Genomic DNA, 15,597 nt, shown 5'->3' on the forward strand with positions numbered 1-15,597 from the left:
CCCTCACTTCTAAAACCTGCGCACAGACAAACCCCTCATTTCTAAAACCTGCGCACAGAAACACCCGTCACTTCAAAAAAACCTGCGTAATGACACACCCCTCACTTCTAAAACCTACGCACAGACACACCCCTCACGTCTAAAACCTGCATACAGACACACCCCTCACTTCTAAAACCTGCGTAATAACACACCCCTCACTTCTAAAACCTGCGCACAGACACACCCCTCACTTCTAAAACCTGCGTAATAACACACCCCTCACTTCTAAAACCTGCGAACAGACACACCCCTCACTTCTAAAACCTGCGTAATAACACACCCCTCACTTCTAAAACCTGCGTAATAACACACCCCTCAGTTCTAAAACCTGCGTAATGACACACCCCTCACTTCTAAAATCTGCGCAATGACACACCCCTCTGTTCTAAAACCTGGGTAATGACACACCCCTCACTTCTAAAACCTGCGCACAGACACACCCCTCACTTCTAAAACCTGGTTACAGACACACCCCTCACTTCTAAAACCTGGTTACAGACACGCCCGTCACGTCTAAAACCTGCGTACAGACACACCCCTCATTTCTAAAACCTGCGCACAGACACACCCGTCACTTCAAAAAAACCTGCGTAATGACACACCCCTCATTTCTAAAACCTACGCACAGACATACCCCTCACTTCTGAAACCTGCGAACAGACACACCCCTCACTTCTAAAACCTGCGCACAGACACACCCCTCACTTCTAAAACCTGAGTAATGACACACCCCTCACTTCTAAAACCTGGGTAATGACACACCCCTCATTTCTAAAACCTGCGCACAGACACACCCCTCACTTCTAAAACCTGCGTAACGACACACCCCTAATTTCTAAAACCTGCGCAAAGACACACCCCTCAGTTCTAAAACCTGCGCACAGACACACCCCTCAGTTCTAAAACCTGCGCAATGACACACCCCTCACACCCCTCACTTCTAAAACCTGCGCACAGACACACCCCTCACTTCTAAAACCTGCGTAATGACACACCCCTCAGTTCTAAAACCTGCGTAATGACACACCCCTCACTTCTAAAACCTGCGTAATGACACACCCCTCGCTTCTAAAACCTGCGAACAGACACTCCCCTCGCTTCTAAAACCTGCGTAATGACACACCCCTCACTTCTAAAACCTGCGTAATAACACACCCCTCACTTCTAAAACCTGAGTAATGACACACCCCTCACTTCTAAAACCTGCGTAATGACACACCCCTCGCTTCTAAAACCTGCGTAATGACACACCCCTCAGTTCTAAAACCTGCGTAATAACACACCCCTCACTTCTAAAACCTGCGTAATGACACACCCCTCGCTTCTAAAACCTGCGTAATGACACACCCCTCACTTCTAAAACCTGCGCACAGACACACCCCTCAGTTCTAAAACCTGCGCACAGACACACCCCTCACTTTTAAAAACTGAGTAATGACACACCCCTCACTTCTAAAACCTGAGTAATGACACACCCCTCAGTTCTAAAACCTGAGTAATGACACACCCCTCACTTCTAAAACCTGAGTAATGACACACCCCTCACTTCTAAAACCTGAGTAATGACACACCCCTCAATTCTAAAACCTGCGCACAGACACACCCCTCACTTCTATCTAGACTATCCAGAGTTGGGACCAGGAAGCAGATTTGCAGTCTTACACGCCTCTCCGCAGCTTCCCTCCTCCTGCTACCCCCCCCAAAAACCCATCTCCATAGAGACTGTGTCAGCTTCCAAAAAGACAAAAAACAAACTAAAAACCAGCAACAAACAACTTAAACATTTACAAAGAAAGAACAATACAGTATCCACATCTTAACCAAAGAGTAAAACAGTGAAATGTGGATTATTAAATATTAGGTCTCTCTCCTCCAAGTCTCTGTTAGTACATGACTTAATAATTGATCAACAAATTGATTTACTCTGCCTTACAGAAACCTGGTTGCAGCAGGATGATTATGTTAGTTTAAATGAATCAACACCCCCGAGTCATTCTAACTACCAGAAGTCTCGAAGCACAGGTCGAGGGGGCGGTTTGGCAGCAATTTTTCACACCAGTCTATTAATTAATGAAAGACTAAGACAGACTTTTAATTCATTTGAAAGCCTGATGCTTAACATTGTCCACCCCAGCTGTGAAACTCAGAAACCAGTCTTACTTGTTATCATCTATCGTCCACCTGGGCCTTACACAGAGTTTCTGTCTGATTTCTCAGACTTTATATCTAATTTAGTTCTGAGCTCAGATAAAATAATTATTGTGGGTGATTTTAACATCCATGTTGATGCTAAAAATGACAGCCTCAACATGGCATTTAATCTGTTGTTAGACTCAATTGGTTTCTCTCAAAATGTAAAAGAACCCACCCACCACTTTAATCACACTCTAGATCTTGTTTTAACATATGGCATAGAAACTGAACATTTAACAGTGTTTCCTGAAAACCCTCTCCTGTCTGATCATTTCTTGATAACATTTACATTTACAATAATTGATTATGCAGTAGTGGAGAGTGGACTTTATCAAAGTAGATGTCTTTCTGAAAGCGCTGTAACTAAGTTTAAGAATATAATCCAGCCACTGTTATCATCGTCAATGCCCTGTACCAACACAGAGCAGAGCAGCTATCTGAACGCTACCCCAACAGAGGTCGATTATCTTGTTAATAATTTCACCTCCTCACTATGTACGACTCTGGATACTGTAGCTCCGGTGAAAACTAAGGTCTCTAATCAGAAGTACCTGACCCCGTGGTATAATTCTCAAACACGTACCCTAAAGCAGATGACTCGTAATCTGGAGAGGAAATGGCGTGTCACAAATTTAGAGGATCATCATTTAGCCTGGAGAAATAGTTTGTTGCTTTATAAGAAAGCCCTCCGCAAAGCCAGAACAGCTTACTACTCATCACTGATTGAAGAAAATAAGAACAACCCCAGGTTTCTCTTCAGCACTGTAGCCAGGCTGACAAAAAGTCAGAGCTCTTTTGAGCCAACCATCCCTTTAACATTAACTAGTAATGACTTCATGAACTTCTTCACAAATACAATTTTTATCATTAGAGAAAAAATTACCAATAATCATCCCACAGATGTAATATTATCTACAGCTACTCTTAGTACCATTGATGTTAAGTTAGACTCTTTTTCTCCAACCAATCTTTCTGAGTTAACTTCAATAATTACTTCCTCCAAACCATCAACGTGTCTTTTAGACCCCATTCCTACAAAACTGCTCAAAGAAGTCCTGCCATTGATTAATTCTTCGATCTTAAATATGATCAACCTATCTCTAATAATCGGCTATGTACCACAGGCCTTCAAGGTGGCTGCAGTTAAACCTTTACTCAAAAAGCCATCTCTAGACCCAGCAGTCTTAGCTAATTATAGGCCAATCTCCAACCTTCCTTTCATATCAAAAATCCTTGAAAGAGTAGTTGTCAAACAGCTAACAGATCATCTGCAGAGGAATGGTTTATTTGAAGAGTTTCAGTCAGGTTTCAGAGTTCATCACAGCACAGAAACAGCTTTAGTGAAGGTTACAAATGATCTTCTTATGGCCTCTGACAGTGGACTCATCTCTGTGCTTGTCCTTCTTGACCTTAGTGCAGCATTCGATACTGTTGACCATAATATCCTATTAGAGCGATTAGAACATGCTGTAGGTATTACAGGTACTGCACTGCAGTGGTTTGTATCATATCTATCTAATAGACTCCAATTTGTGCATGTAAATGGAGAGTCCTCTTCACACACTGAGGTTAATTATGGAGTTCCACAGGGTTCAGTGCTAGGACCAATTCTGTTTACATTATACATGCTTCCCTTAGGTAGCATCATTAGAAGACATAGCATACATTTTCACTGCTATGCAGATGACACCCAGCTCTATCTGTCCATGAAGCCAGATAACACACACCAATTAGTTAAACTGCAGGAATGTCTTAAAGACATAAAGACTTGGATGGCCACTAACTTTCTGCTTCTTAATTCAGATAAAACTGAGGTCATTGTACTCGGCGCTGAAAAGCTTAGAAATATGGTATCTAACCAGATTCTTACTCTGGATGGCATTACCTTGGCCTCCAGTAACACTGTGAGGAACCTTGGAGTCATTTTTGACCAGGATATGTCCTTCAACGCACATATTAAACAAATATGTAAGACTGCGTTCTTCCATTTGCGCAACATCTCTAAAATTAGAAATATCCTGTCTCAGAGTGACGCTGAAAAACTAGTTCATGCATTTATTACTTCCAGGCTGGACTACTGCAATTCATTATTATCAGGATGTCCAAAAAACTCACTGAAAAGCCTTCAGATAATCCAAAATGCTGCAGCAAGAGTACTGACAGGGACTAGAAAGAGAGAGCACATTTCTCCTGTTTTGGCTTCCCTTCATTGGCTTCCTGTTAAATCCAGAATTGAATTCAAAATCCTGCTCCTCACATACAAGGTCTTAAATAATCAGGCCCCATCTTATCTTAATGACCTTGTAGTACCATATCACCCTATTAGAGCACTTCGCTCCCGCTCTGCAGGCCTACTTGTTGTTCCTAGAGTATTTAAAAGTAGAATGGGAGGGAGAGCCTTCAGTTTTCAGTAGGGATGGGTATTGATAAGATTTTCACGATTCCGATTCCATTTTCGATTCTGTTTAACGATTCGATTCTTTATCGATTCTCTTATCGATTCTTTTTAAAAAAGGAGAACACTAAGGTCGATTAGCTTAGAACTTTGTTTTATATCTTCTCTTTGAACAAGATAGAAATTTAGGAGTAACATGGCCTTACAAACCCAACAGTGACATCTTAAGAGATCCATAGCCTACGGCTCTTCAATGGGGTGTCACAGGGTCCCCAGGAAAAAAAATTGTAAATGTAAAATAATAAAATAAATATTCTTCTGTAGCAATAACAAAGTATAACATCAATTATTCTGTAGCAAAAAAAACTTAAAAAAAACTTACCGAAAATCATCTGCTGTGGCAAATGGGTTCAAGCCTTTGACCACAAACTTAGTCACTGCTCGGTGACATTCGTCTATCCTGGTCTGAAAGGAGACGCTAACGGTAGACTGCAGTGAGAACTGCCAGCATCTGAGCCAGACTGTCTGTCTCTCTTATCATGGTCACCTAAATGCACAGTAATGGCAGGTTTTGTAATAAGGCAGATCGCGCTAACATAATATGCACTGTTAGTTGATTATTTACCTGCCGCATTAACGGGAGAGGACGTGCAAACGTTACCGCTGCTGCTGGGTTGAGATTCACGAGTCCGGAGCGGAATTAAAAACACGACATTCATTTAAGATCATCGTGTGTTTTGTGAGCAAATGCTTTTGCATATTTGTAGTGTTTCCTCCCTTAAATGAAATATCTACTTTGCAAGTATTGCAGGTTGCCCTGTTGTCATCCGTTCTCGTAAAGTAAAACCAAACTTTTGAGCGTTTGAGCCGCTTAGGCGCCGTGTTTCCTGCCAGGTAAATGACGCTCCGCAACGTGGTGACGTCATTCGGGGCGACTGGAATCGATAAGGGAATCGTTTGCAAAAATGGCAAACAATTCCAAGGAATTGAAACACTGGGAACCGGTTCTCAACAAGAACCGGTTTTCGATACCCATCCCTAGTTTTCAGGCCCCTCTTCTGTGGAACCAGCTTCCAGTTTGGATTCGGGAGACAGACACTATCTCTGCTTTTAAGATTAGGCTTAAAACTTTCCTTTTTGCTAAAGCATATAGTTAGGGCTGGACCAGGTGACCCTGAATCCTCCCTTAGTTATGCTGCAATAGATGTAGGCTGCCGGGGGATTCCCATGATGCATTGAGTTTTTCCTTTCCAGTCACCTTTCTCGCTCACTATGTATTAACAGACCTCTCTGTATTGAATCATATCTGTTATTAACCTCTGTCTCTCTTCCACAGCATGTCTTTTATCCTGTCTTCCTTCTCTCACCCCAACCGGTCGCAGCAGATGGCCGCCCCTCCCTGAGCCTGGTTCTGCCGGAGGTTTCTTCCTGTTAAAAGGGAGTTTTTCCTTCCCACTGTCGCCAAAGTGCTTGCTCATAGGGGGTCATATGATTGTTGAGTTTTTCTCTGTATCTATGAAGCGCCTTGAGGCGACTTTTGTTGTGATTTGGCGCTATATAAATAAAATTGAATTGAATTGAATTGAATCCTGTGTCCAGTAGTCCCAAACAAACATCTAAATTTAAAAATGAAAACTTTGCATATCGAGAGGATTCACTCTAAAAATTTCGTTTATTTTATTTAATTTACTGATTTTTTTAATGAATATTTCTTTGAACTGAAAGAAGTTGTACAAAAGGTTTTAATGTGTGTGATATACGGTTTTTACCCATGTAAAAATGTGGTGATAAATATCCTTACATGGAATTTAGAGTTTGTACTACCATTTATCTTGCAGACAATGAGGTTGATGGTGACACAGTTGACTGCGGTCTTACTGAGACTATGGTTGCCTACCTTTTCCAAGGATCCTTCAAAAAGCAGGTTAAATTCAACCAATTTGTCTCAAGGATGAAGGAATCTTCAGTGACGCTGACTCTACATACTGTCTCTCCAGAAGACTGGCAACCATCTACTTCGTCAACTTCAATAAGGTATTTTCTTATTTATAATGAAGTTAGTATGTCTGAAGCATACATGTTGGCCGTTATGCACTTTTAGGATTTAGTTAATATGATCATTGTTTCTACCATATGTATTGTTACTGTAGTGTTTTATACTTCAATTCATGCAATAAAAACAAACACTTAACTGTTTTCACAGCAATGAAAATACTTTGAGACTGCCAGCCTCTTTTGAAATTCCAAGATTTCCCAAAAATCTGCAACTAAAACTGGACAACAAAGAACCGTGCCATAAAAATCCAAGGGACAGACACACAATAATCAGAGTTCTATATGAAGCTGTGGCACAGTATACTATGTAAGTTAATCAGGGTAATGTTAGCTTGTTGCTTTAGAAAAAGCTGAATCTGTCATATTGAAAATAAACACTACATTACTAAGAAACAATAACTGACACTTGATAAAGTTTGTTTGTCAGCAGTTGCTCTAACACTTATGTTTCTTCTGATATTACAGGTATCCCACAAATTCTGAATATGTGCAAGCTGTGAAGACGCTGATAATGAAGTATCCTTTCCTCAAGGATCGTGAGGGAAATGGTTATGTAAGTTAAATTTAAAATTTGCATAAGGTTCCTTCAAGATTACAAAGTAAAAGTGAAGCTTTTTTCGATCTTGTTTTGTTAGTAAGACAATCTGTAGCCTCTCAGTAGGTTTGTATGAAGTATGTTTACTGATTCTTTGTTGGGTGTATTTTGTGTAGATTGTTTTTACAGTAACTTATGTTTCTGTTCAACAAGCACACATGGCATATGTCTTTGAGACGTAAATTCAAATCAGAGCGGGCACCACTAGTCGACAGTGAGGCAGTGAGGCGTTGTAAGGAGAAGTTTGGTTCTACGAGGAGAGGGCAGCCTAATAAATGTCAACGAACAAGTCAGAGAAATGTTTGTCAGGTTGGTGTGAGGGACATCTTGAGCTATAAAATGTTCTTGCATCTGTTATTACATCTAAAACTAAGGATTAGGGATGCAACTGTACCCCTTTTTTCAAACCGAAACAATACCAATACTTGGATTAGAGCACTTGCTAATACAAAGTACCAGTGCTAATACTTCTAACTCACAAAAAATTATTAATTGGAAGGCGCTAAAAGAGGGTGAACTAGATTTAAAAAAAAACAAAACATTTTAAATATGACTCCAAAACTAAAATTTCAAGTTAATAATTAAGATTTTATGTGAAATTATTTCAGAGTTTCCATATTTTAAATATTGGTTCATGGTATCGGTTAACTTTAACCGATACGAGTTCTTTGTGATGCACAGATCGTGTCAGCTCTAATTGTATATTTAGTCTTATGTTGGGTTTCTAATCTGTTTTGACTTTCTCTTCTCACTCTTGCTTTCTTTCAAGGGACCATGCGTCCAAGGAGAGGATTTATTATCCATAGACGCCCACTTAAAGGTCTTACAGTGCCAATATCAGAAGATGCAACCAGATACCATGGTGGTTCATAACCGTATGCAGCAAACGTTTGCTTGGCGGCAAAAAGAAATTGCAGATGGTATGCCTGTGGAGGATGTGTTGAAGAAGTACCCCTTCTTAGGGATGCCTACTGGTGTAAGTCAGAAAGCTGAATTGAACTTGGAAATAGCTGTCACATTTAACATGTTTATAGTAGTAAATTTTATTTGCCCTTGACCTTGCTTTCTTCATCTGTCCCTCTTTCCTTTTTTTGTATGGTCATGTAACTTCTTACAGTATTGTTGTTAAATTCTATAAAAAAATAATTATGCAGCACCATACATAATTAATATCAACTTTAGATTATTTCATTTTCATACACTGTTATTTTGTACTGAAAATGAATTTTTTACTTGTAGCTGTGCAACGAACTCGGGTGGATCCAACCAACAACGGGTAATGTAAGCCAGCGATTTCGTGAAGGGCTCTCATGTGTTGCAGCAAAGGTGATTGACCTTACACGAGGGAAAACCCCACTCTACCAGCTCTACCTTGATGCAAGAGAGGAGGCTCTCACTGATGACCTACCAGGTATTTGCTTTTTTTTTTTTTAACTTCAAGGCTTCCATTTTATATAATTTTTATAGGTAACTGGAAATGCCAGATAAAATGCATGGGTGATCTTGTGTTTGTTTTTTTTTTGGTTTGGTTTTTTTGGCAGATCTTGACACAAGGGCTGCACTTTTATTCCTGCCATATGTCTTCAAGGAGAAACTGGATCTCTTTGTCATACTTGGAGAGGTGTGTGTATTAAAATATTTAGTCTATATAAAAGGAAAACAAATGTATCTTTTGTTAAGAGACTAAGATATTGCTTTCCTCTACCTTCTCTTTTGACTTCAAAGGTTCATCCTAAAACCCCCTATCCAACTGTTCAGCTACTTCATGAAGACTGGAAACCAGTGTTCTCCAGAAGCGCTCCAAACATTGTGAAGTTGGATGGCAGTGAAGTGTGCAGAAGCTCGTGTATTTTTGAAGGAATCATCTCTTCTTTCTGCTTGTATTTTGTCTTCAACCTTGCTTACCCAAAACATCTGAAGAACACTCTGATTTTTCTCCAAAAGTACATTGTGAAAATAGATGAGGGTGAGGACCGGCCTCTGCCAATCACAGTCACCAGACAAATAAATCTTCTGTATTGACCACCATGCCTCAGCCATATCAGTGCTCCAAATGTGGCAGAAGAACCTTTAGTTTGACAAAGCTTATTCAGCACATAGGACTTATTCATTCCCATGATGCCAATTTTGATATAACTTGTGGACTCAGTGACTGCTCTTCTTCCTTCAAAAAAATATGAATCTTTCAGACGACGTGTATAGGAAACACATAGAACAGGTGTTGTGTCCCCATAAAGACTTAGATGAAAATGAGCAGGAGGTAGTCAGTCCACACCCAAATGAATTTGCAAATGACATAACTGAAAATATTGAAACCCCTCCATCCTGGGATGAATTTTTGATAAATTTCAGAGACAATCTTTTCAAGTTCATTCTTAAGTGCAGAGAGAAAAATTCTTTACCAGTCTCTGTTCAGGAAGAAATTGTGGAAGACATAAATTTTCTGATGTGTTTTTTCAAGGAGAACTACGATGCTTTTATAGCATATCATTTAGAGAAAATGGGTCTTGACGTGTCTTTGTGTCCAGAGCTTAAAAATGTCCTGCATTCAAATGAATTTTTTGAGAAGGCTTCAACAGCTATTCGATCTCCTTATTTGGTCAAAGAACATTGCAAATCAAAGCTCAACATGACAGAGCCTGTTCATTGCAAATTAAGAGACTCTGTGGGTCATACAGTTGGCTCGTATTCATATGTGCCTGTTGATAAGGTGCTAAAAAATTATCTTTCTCATGAAGACATACAAGATCACATTTTTTCAAGTGGCAATTCGGAAACTGATGAATTTCTAACAGATTACTCTGATGGAGAAATCTTCAGACATCATCAATTCTTCAAGGATAACCCAAATGCACTGCGACTCCATTTTTATGAGGATGAATTTGAAGTACTTAATCCCCTAGGATCTAAACGATCCAAACACAAACTTAGTGCATTTTATTACACTGTAGGCAATTTGGACAAAAGGTACACTTCTCAGCAGAGACACATTCATCTAGCGTTATTGGTACGCTATTCTTTCGTTAAGCGGTGTGGTTGGCATGTTATCCTTAAACCTTTGCTTGATGATTTGGAAAAACTTTCCACTGATGGCTTTACGTTTACCATTGATAAAACTGAACACACTATTCATGCTGCTCTTGCAACTTTATCTTGTGATAATTTATCAGCTCACATGATTGGTGGTTTTTCTATGTCATTTAACACTGGTAGAATTTGTCGGTATTGCATGGCTTCTTATGAAGATATGAAACAATCCTTTGAGGAAGAAAGCTTTGTTTTAAGAACATCAGAGGTTCACCAGTATCATCTTGCACGAATCCAAGAATTTCCGGATGATAAAACAATATATGGTGTAAATAGTTCATGTCCTTTTGACAGACTGAGTTATTTCAGTGTTACGCAAGCTTTACCACCTGATGTAATGCATGATCTGTTGGAAGGTGTAGTTCCTCTAGTTATGAAACTAGTGATTTGTAAAGCCCACACTGAGAAGCATATTACAATTAGAGAGATCAATGAAGAATTGCAAAAAATGCCCATTGGTCAGAATGACAAAACAAACAAACCAGTACAGTTATCAGAGAGACTTCAGAGTGTTGGTATTGTTGGATCAGCATCTCAAAAGTGGTGTGGAATATTTTATTGTTGAAGTTGCTTGTCCATGAGTTTCTCACAAAACTGAAAAGTGTATTTGGGGATGTAATTACACCAAAGTGTCATTATTTAATCCACTATGCAAGACTGATTGAAATGTTCGGCCCTCTACGTTTGTTATGGTGTATGAGATTTGAAAGTAAGCACCAGTATTTCAAAACGTTGTCCCGCAGTTGTAGAAATTTTATGAACATTGCTACAACTTTGAGCAACAGACATCAGTTCAGACAGTGCTGGCAGTTTTCTAACAAAAGTTTACTTGGTGAATTTGAAAATGTTTTTGGAAAAAGTGTGACTACACCATTTTTGTCATTACCACTGGAACTGCAACAAGCACTGACAGTCTATTGTGGCTTTTCTGAAGTTGATAGTGCTAAGAAAGCTTTCTAGCGTGTGTCAGAAGTAATTGTGAACAGTGTCAAATACTGTGTAAGAGATGTGTTTGTCATTGATGTACTGCATTCAGAGAAGATTCCTCTGTTCTGGCAAATTAAGTACATATTTAATATTGACACAATGTGGGTCTTTTGTGGAAAAATTCTCATTCCTCTGTTATATGACAATGTACAATAACCTGATTACAGACACACCCCTCACTTCTAAAAGCTGCGAACAGACACACCCCTCACTTCTACAACCTGCGCACAGACACACCCCTCACTTCTAAAACCTGCGCACAGACACACCCCTCACTTCTAAAACCTGCGTAATGACACACCCCTCACTTCTGAAACTTGCGCACAGACACACCCCTCACTTCTAAAACCTGCGTAATGACACACCCCTCACTTCTGAAACTTGCGCACAGACACACCCCTCAGTTCTAAAACCTGCGCACAGACACACCCCTCACTTCTGAAACTTGCGCACAGACACACCCCTCACTTCTACAACCTGCGTAATGACACACCCCTCACTTCTAAAACCTGGGTACAGACACACCCCTCGCTTCTAAAACCTGCAAACAGACACACCCCTCGCTTCTAAAACCTGCGAACAGACACACCCCTCACTTCTAAAACCTTCGCACAGAAACACCCCTCAATTCTAAAACCTGCGCACAAACACACCCCTCACTTCAAAAAAACCTGCGTAATGACACACCCCTCAGTTCTAAAACCTGCGCACAGACACACCCCTCACTTCTGAAACCTGCGCACAGACACACCCCTCGCTTCTAAAACCTGCGCACAGACACACCCCTCACTTCTAAAACCTGGGTACAGACACACCCCTCGCTTCTGAAACCTGCGAACAGACACACCCCTCACTTCTAAAACCTACGAACAGACACACCCCTCACTTCTAAAACCTACGAACAGACACACCCCTCACTTCTAAAACCTACGAACAGACACACCCCTCACTTCTACAACCTGCGTAATGACACACCCCTCACTTCTAAAACCTGGGTACAGATACACCCCTCATTTCTAAAACCTGTGCACAGACACACCCCTCACTTCTACAACCTGCGTAATGACTAGGGATGGGTACTGGTATCGGTTCTGACATAAACGGTAGTAACCAGACCGAAAAGCAGCGCACATTTCGGTGCTTTATTTCGGTGCTTTTTTTTCCTGAAATGTCATACACTTTGGATTCTAGCCAATCATTTTACCTTTTCAAGCGTAGTCGGCGGGCCCAGGTAGGAACGTTCTTTTAGAGCAGAGCTACAGATTAAAAATGCCCAAGGTGAAGCGGTCAAAGTCTGGCTGTACTTCACAGCAAAAGATGCAAACTCAGCACCCAAGTGCTTTAAGGTGATACTGTGCAAAGGAGGTAACTCGTCAAATCTGATGAAACACCTGTCGACGTATAGCATTTTGTTAAAAGCCGAGAAATGTGCCGTATTTGATAGCTTGCTGCGAGACCTCACACCGAGCACATCTACTGCGGGTCTGGTGCCTGTTTATCGGACCCGGAGTTAGCAATATCCCCCAAAAACCTAAAGAGGAGAGTCCTGGCCCCTAGCCCTACCAGTGTAGCAGGGCTAGGGGGGTAGTTACATGGCTGTCTTCTTGTTTGATAGCAGATACTCCCTTCACCCTGGCCAAAAAGGCTAAACTGACCAAAGAAAGTCATCCCTACTGATTAGGAAATAATGTTGGGTTTTTTTTGTCATTTAGAGAACAGGGTTGGGCAGTTTAAGAGTCACACCATTATCACAACATTAGACTTTCTACACTAAAGCAAGCCGTGAGCTTGCAACACAGAGGTGCACCCTCTGTTGCATCAACCTTTCAAATAAAGCAAAACAGACTAAATGCTAGAAAGCACAAGCTCCGGTTAAATAATACTCTACGTAAGTAATGTGAAACTGTTTTAACAGTCATTGTTTTCACCGCTGAACATCTTTAGTTTTTAAAACGATATTACACCATATGTGCACGGCTTAAAACACAGTGTTCCTGTACTGCATAACACAAAACAGGTGTGCGGAAGGCGAGGTCGAGCCTACAGGGACTAAAAGCACCTGACGCTCTCATTAGAAAGGGATCAAGGAGCTCGGAGAGACATAACCAAGGTTATTACAGTGGCAAACTTTGCTTAGTGTAGGTTGAATGTATGTCAGTCACGTAAATTTCCTTTATCCAGATTCTATTAAATGTATATTTTATATTGTACTTATCTAACAAAATTACTTGTAATAAAATTACTTAAAGTCAGCATTTGGGTCATAAATATTTGTTTGAGTGAAGGGTGACACAGCGGTGTGGTGTTTAGCACTCACAGCAAGATGTTCCTGGGTTAGAATCCAGGCTGGGGCCTTTCTGTGTTTAGTTTGCATGTTCTCCCCGTGTCTGCGTGGGTTCAAGTTCTCTGGCTTCCTACCACAGTTCAAAGGGAGTGCATGGGAGTTAGGTTAATTGGGGATTCTAAAAACTGACTGTAGGTATGAACGCCAGCGCGAATGGTTGTCTGTCTATGTGTTGGCACTGCACCAGACAAGCGACCTGTCCAGGGTGTACTCTGTCTCTCACACTATAACAGTCGGGATAGGCTCCAGCCTGCGAGGTGACTGCGTGGTGATAAAAACTCAACTAAAGCTAAACATTTTCAGACAACTAAAGCATTTTAGTCAAGTAGAATACAAATGAAAACTAACGTTTGGAAAAAATATATTATATTATGTAATATACAGTATGTTTCAAACTAAGCAGCTCAATCTCTTCCTCTTGATAACATTTTCTTTAAAGATATAACAAATTTGGGGTCAACTTTAAAGAAAGGCAGGTGTGAAACATAAAAGTGAGGTCAGAGGTATTTAGAATCTCCATATATCATTTCTTATATGTTTGTTGTCAATACAAACAATGGCAGTAAGAAACTTAAATTGAAGTTGCTCTATAGCATTATTATCACTTTGACCTTCAGACCAGTCGACTGACCTTGAAGGAGAGGTCAGAGGTAAAATGTGACATGATCATTTAAATCTTTATACGGTACTCTCTAGGTTACACTCATTATTGATTCCAAAAACTGACTATAGGTGTGAATGCCAGCGCGTCTCTCTGTTTGTGCTGGCCCTGTACCAGACTGGGCACCTGTCCAGGGTGTACTCTGTCTCTCGCCCCATGACAGCTGAGATTGGCTCCAGCCCCATACCCCACCCTGAATTGGAGAATGGATGGATGGATGAAAAACCTTAGTTATAGGATTTGTTAAATGTGTAAAAATCTATTATTCTTGCCTGAAGAGGCTTTGATGGATGTGTTTACTGAGACTCTGGATGTCTGCTAAGACTATGTGTCAACTGCTTTCAAAAAGTTTGTTTTTATTGTAATATCTGTACTGACACGTCTAAATCCCAACTGTAGCATATGCACTCCATACAACAGTCCTTAAAAGAGTGAAGCGAACGCTGAAAATTACAAGTGAACTTTCATCATTTAAACTTTGGACTGGTTTATAGACACATGATCTAAAAGCAGATGGTACATAGGGGTGACATCTGAAGCAGTAAAACCAGTTTGAGGAATACAAAACAAGCACAGTCATGATGATAATGATGAAAACTTTTCGTTGTAGGCTTTTTGCACCAAATGTAACCTTTATATAAACATAACCCTCCAGCTTATACGTTTTATCTGCTGAGCAGTTTACGTGATAAGAATCAGCGGGCGTGTACACAGGAAAATGACCAGCCATAAACAACAAACCTACAGCATGTTGATGGTTTAAAGGGCAAACTCGTATAGTACTACTAGAAGCCTACAGTAACAGAGATGTCACAGATGACTTTATTAATAATAAAAGCATTCTCTCACATCACGTAACAAATACATTGCTGGTCCATCACCGGCTCAATGGGTAGCACGTACAAGTCACAGTTTGTACCGTAAACAGTGCTTTCCAGGCCGACTACGTGCAGGCGTGTCTCCAACCCGCCCACTCTGAGGTGCTTTCAGGCCAAAGTTAGTTAAGTAGAGTGTCAGATTTCGACAGCACAGGAAAACAATGTAACACTTAAAAAAAAAGTCTAAACTTTTGGGATATACATTACCCCGTTTGCCAAAATACCCACAATAATCTATTCTGATGCCTTTAGTTTAATTAGGCTACAGTAGCTGTAGAAGCTAACACTAGAGTTTTAAACTGACGGTTAAAAAAGTCGATTCTGATTGGTGACTCGCCTGAAATGGGCGGGACCGGAGGT

General features: G+C 40.5%; 1 protein-coding gene across 2 annotated transcripts; it reads left to right on the plus strand.

Moving 5' to 3' along the window:
• Positions 1-6,431: 6,431 nt before the first annotated feature.
• On the plus strand, positions 6,432-9,439 carry LOC148101990 (sterile alpha motif domain-containing protein 3-like). Of its 2 annotated transcripts, XM_087844371.1 has the most exons (8): positions 6,567-6,664; positions 6,834-6,992; positions 7,151-7,238; positions 7,434-7,589; positions 8,050-8,256; positions 8,520-8,691; positions 8,822-8,901; positions 9,006-9,439. In XM_087844371.1, the coding sequence occupies exons 1-8, from the start codon at positions 6,582-6,584 to the stop codon at positions 9,300-9,302; spliced, it is 1,242 nt and encodes a 413-aa protein (XP_087700497.1). In that variant the 5' UTR covers positions 6,567-6,581; the 3' UTR covers positions 9,303-9,439. The 2 variants fall into 2 exon arrangements, with proteins under 2 accessions (XP_087700496.1, XP_087700497.1); XM_087844370.1 differs by lacking the exon at positions 7,434-7,589 and having other exon boundaries at positions 6,432-6,664.
• Positions 9,440-15,597: the final 6,158 nt, after the last annotated feature.

The sequence above is a fragment of the Neolamprologus brichardi genome, chromosome 7 (assembly GCF_056152115.1).
Source record: "Neolamprologus brichardi isolate AB-2024 chromosome 7, ASM5615211v1, whole genome shotgun sequence".
Lineage (NCBI taxonomy): Eukaryota > Metazoa > Chordata > Actinopteri > Cichliformes > Cichlidae > Neolamprologus > Neolamprologus brichardi.

Excerpts from the sequence above, each read along its gene's own strand:
- LOC148101990 (XM_087844371.1), top strand. The coding sequence starts at position 6,582 with ATGAAGGAATCTTCAGTGACGCTGACTCTACATACTGTCTCTCCAGAA. Across the intron at positions 6,665-6,833 it reads ACTTCGTCAACTTCAATAAG|CAATGAAAATACTTTGAGAC; the intron begins GTATTTTCTTAT and ends CTGTTTTCACAG. Across the intron at positions 8,692-8,821 it reads TCTCACTGATGACCTACCAG|ATCTTGACACAAGGGCTGCA; the intron begins GTATTTGCTTTT and ends TTTTTTTGGCAG.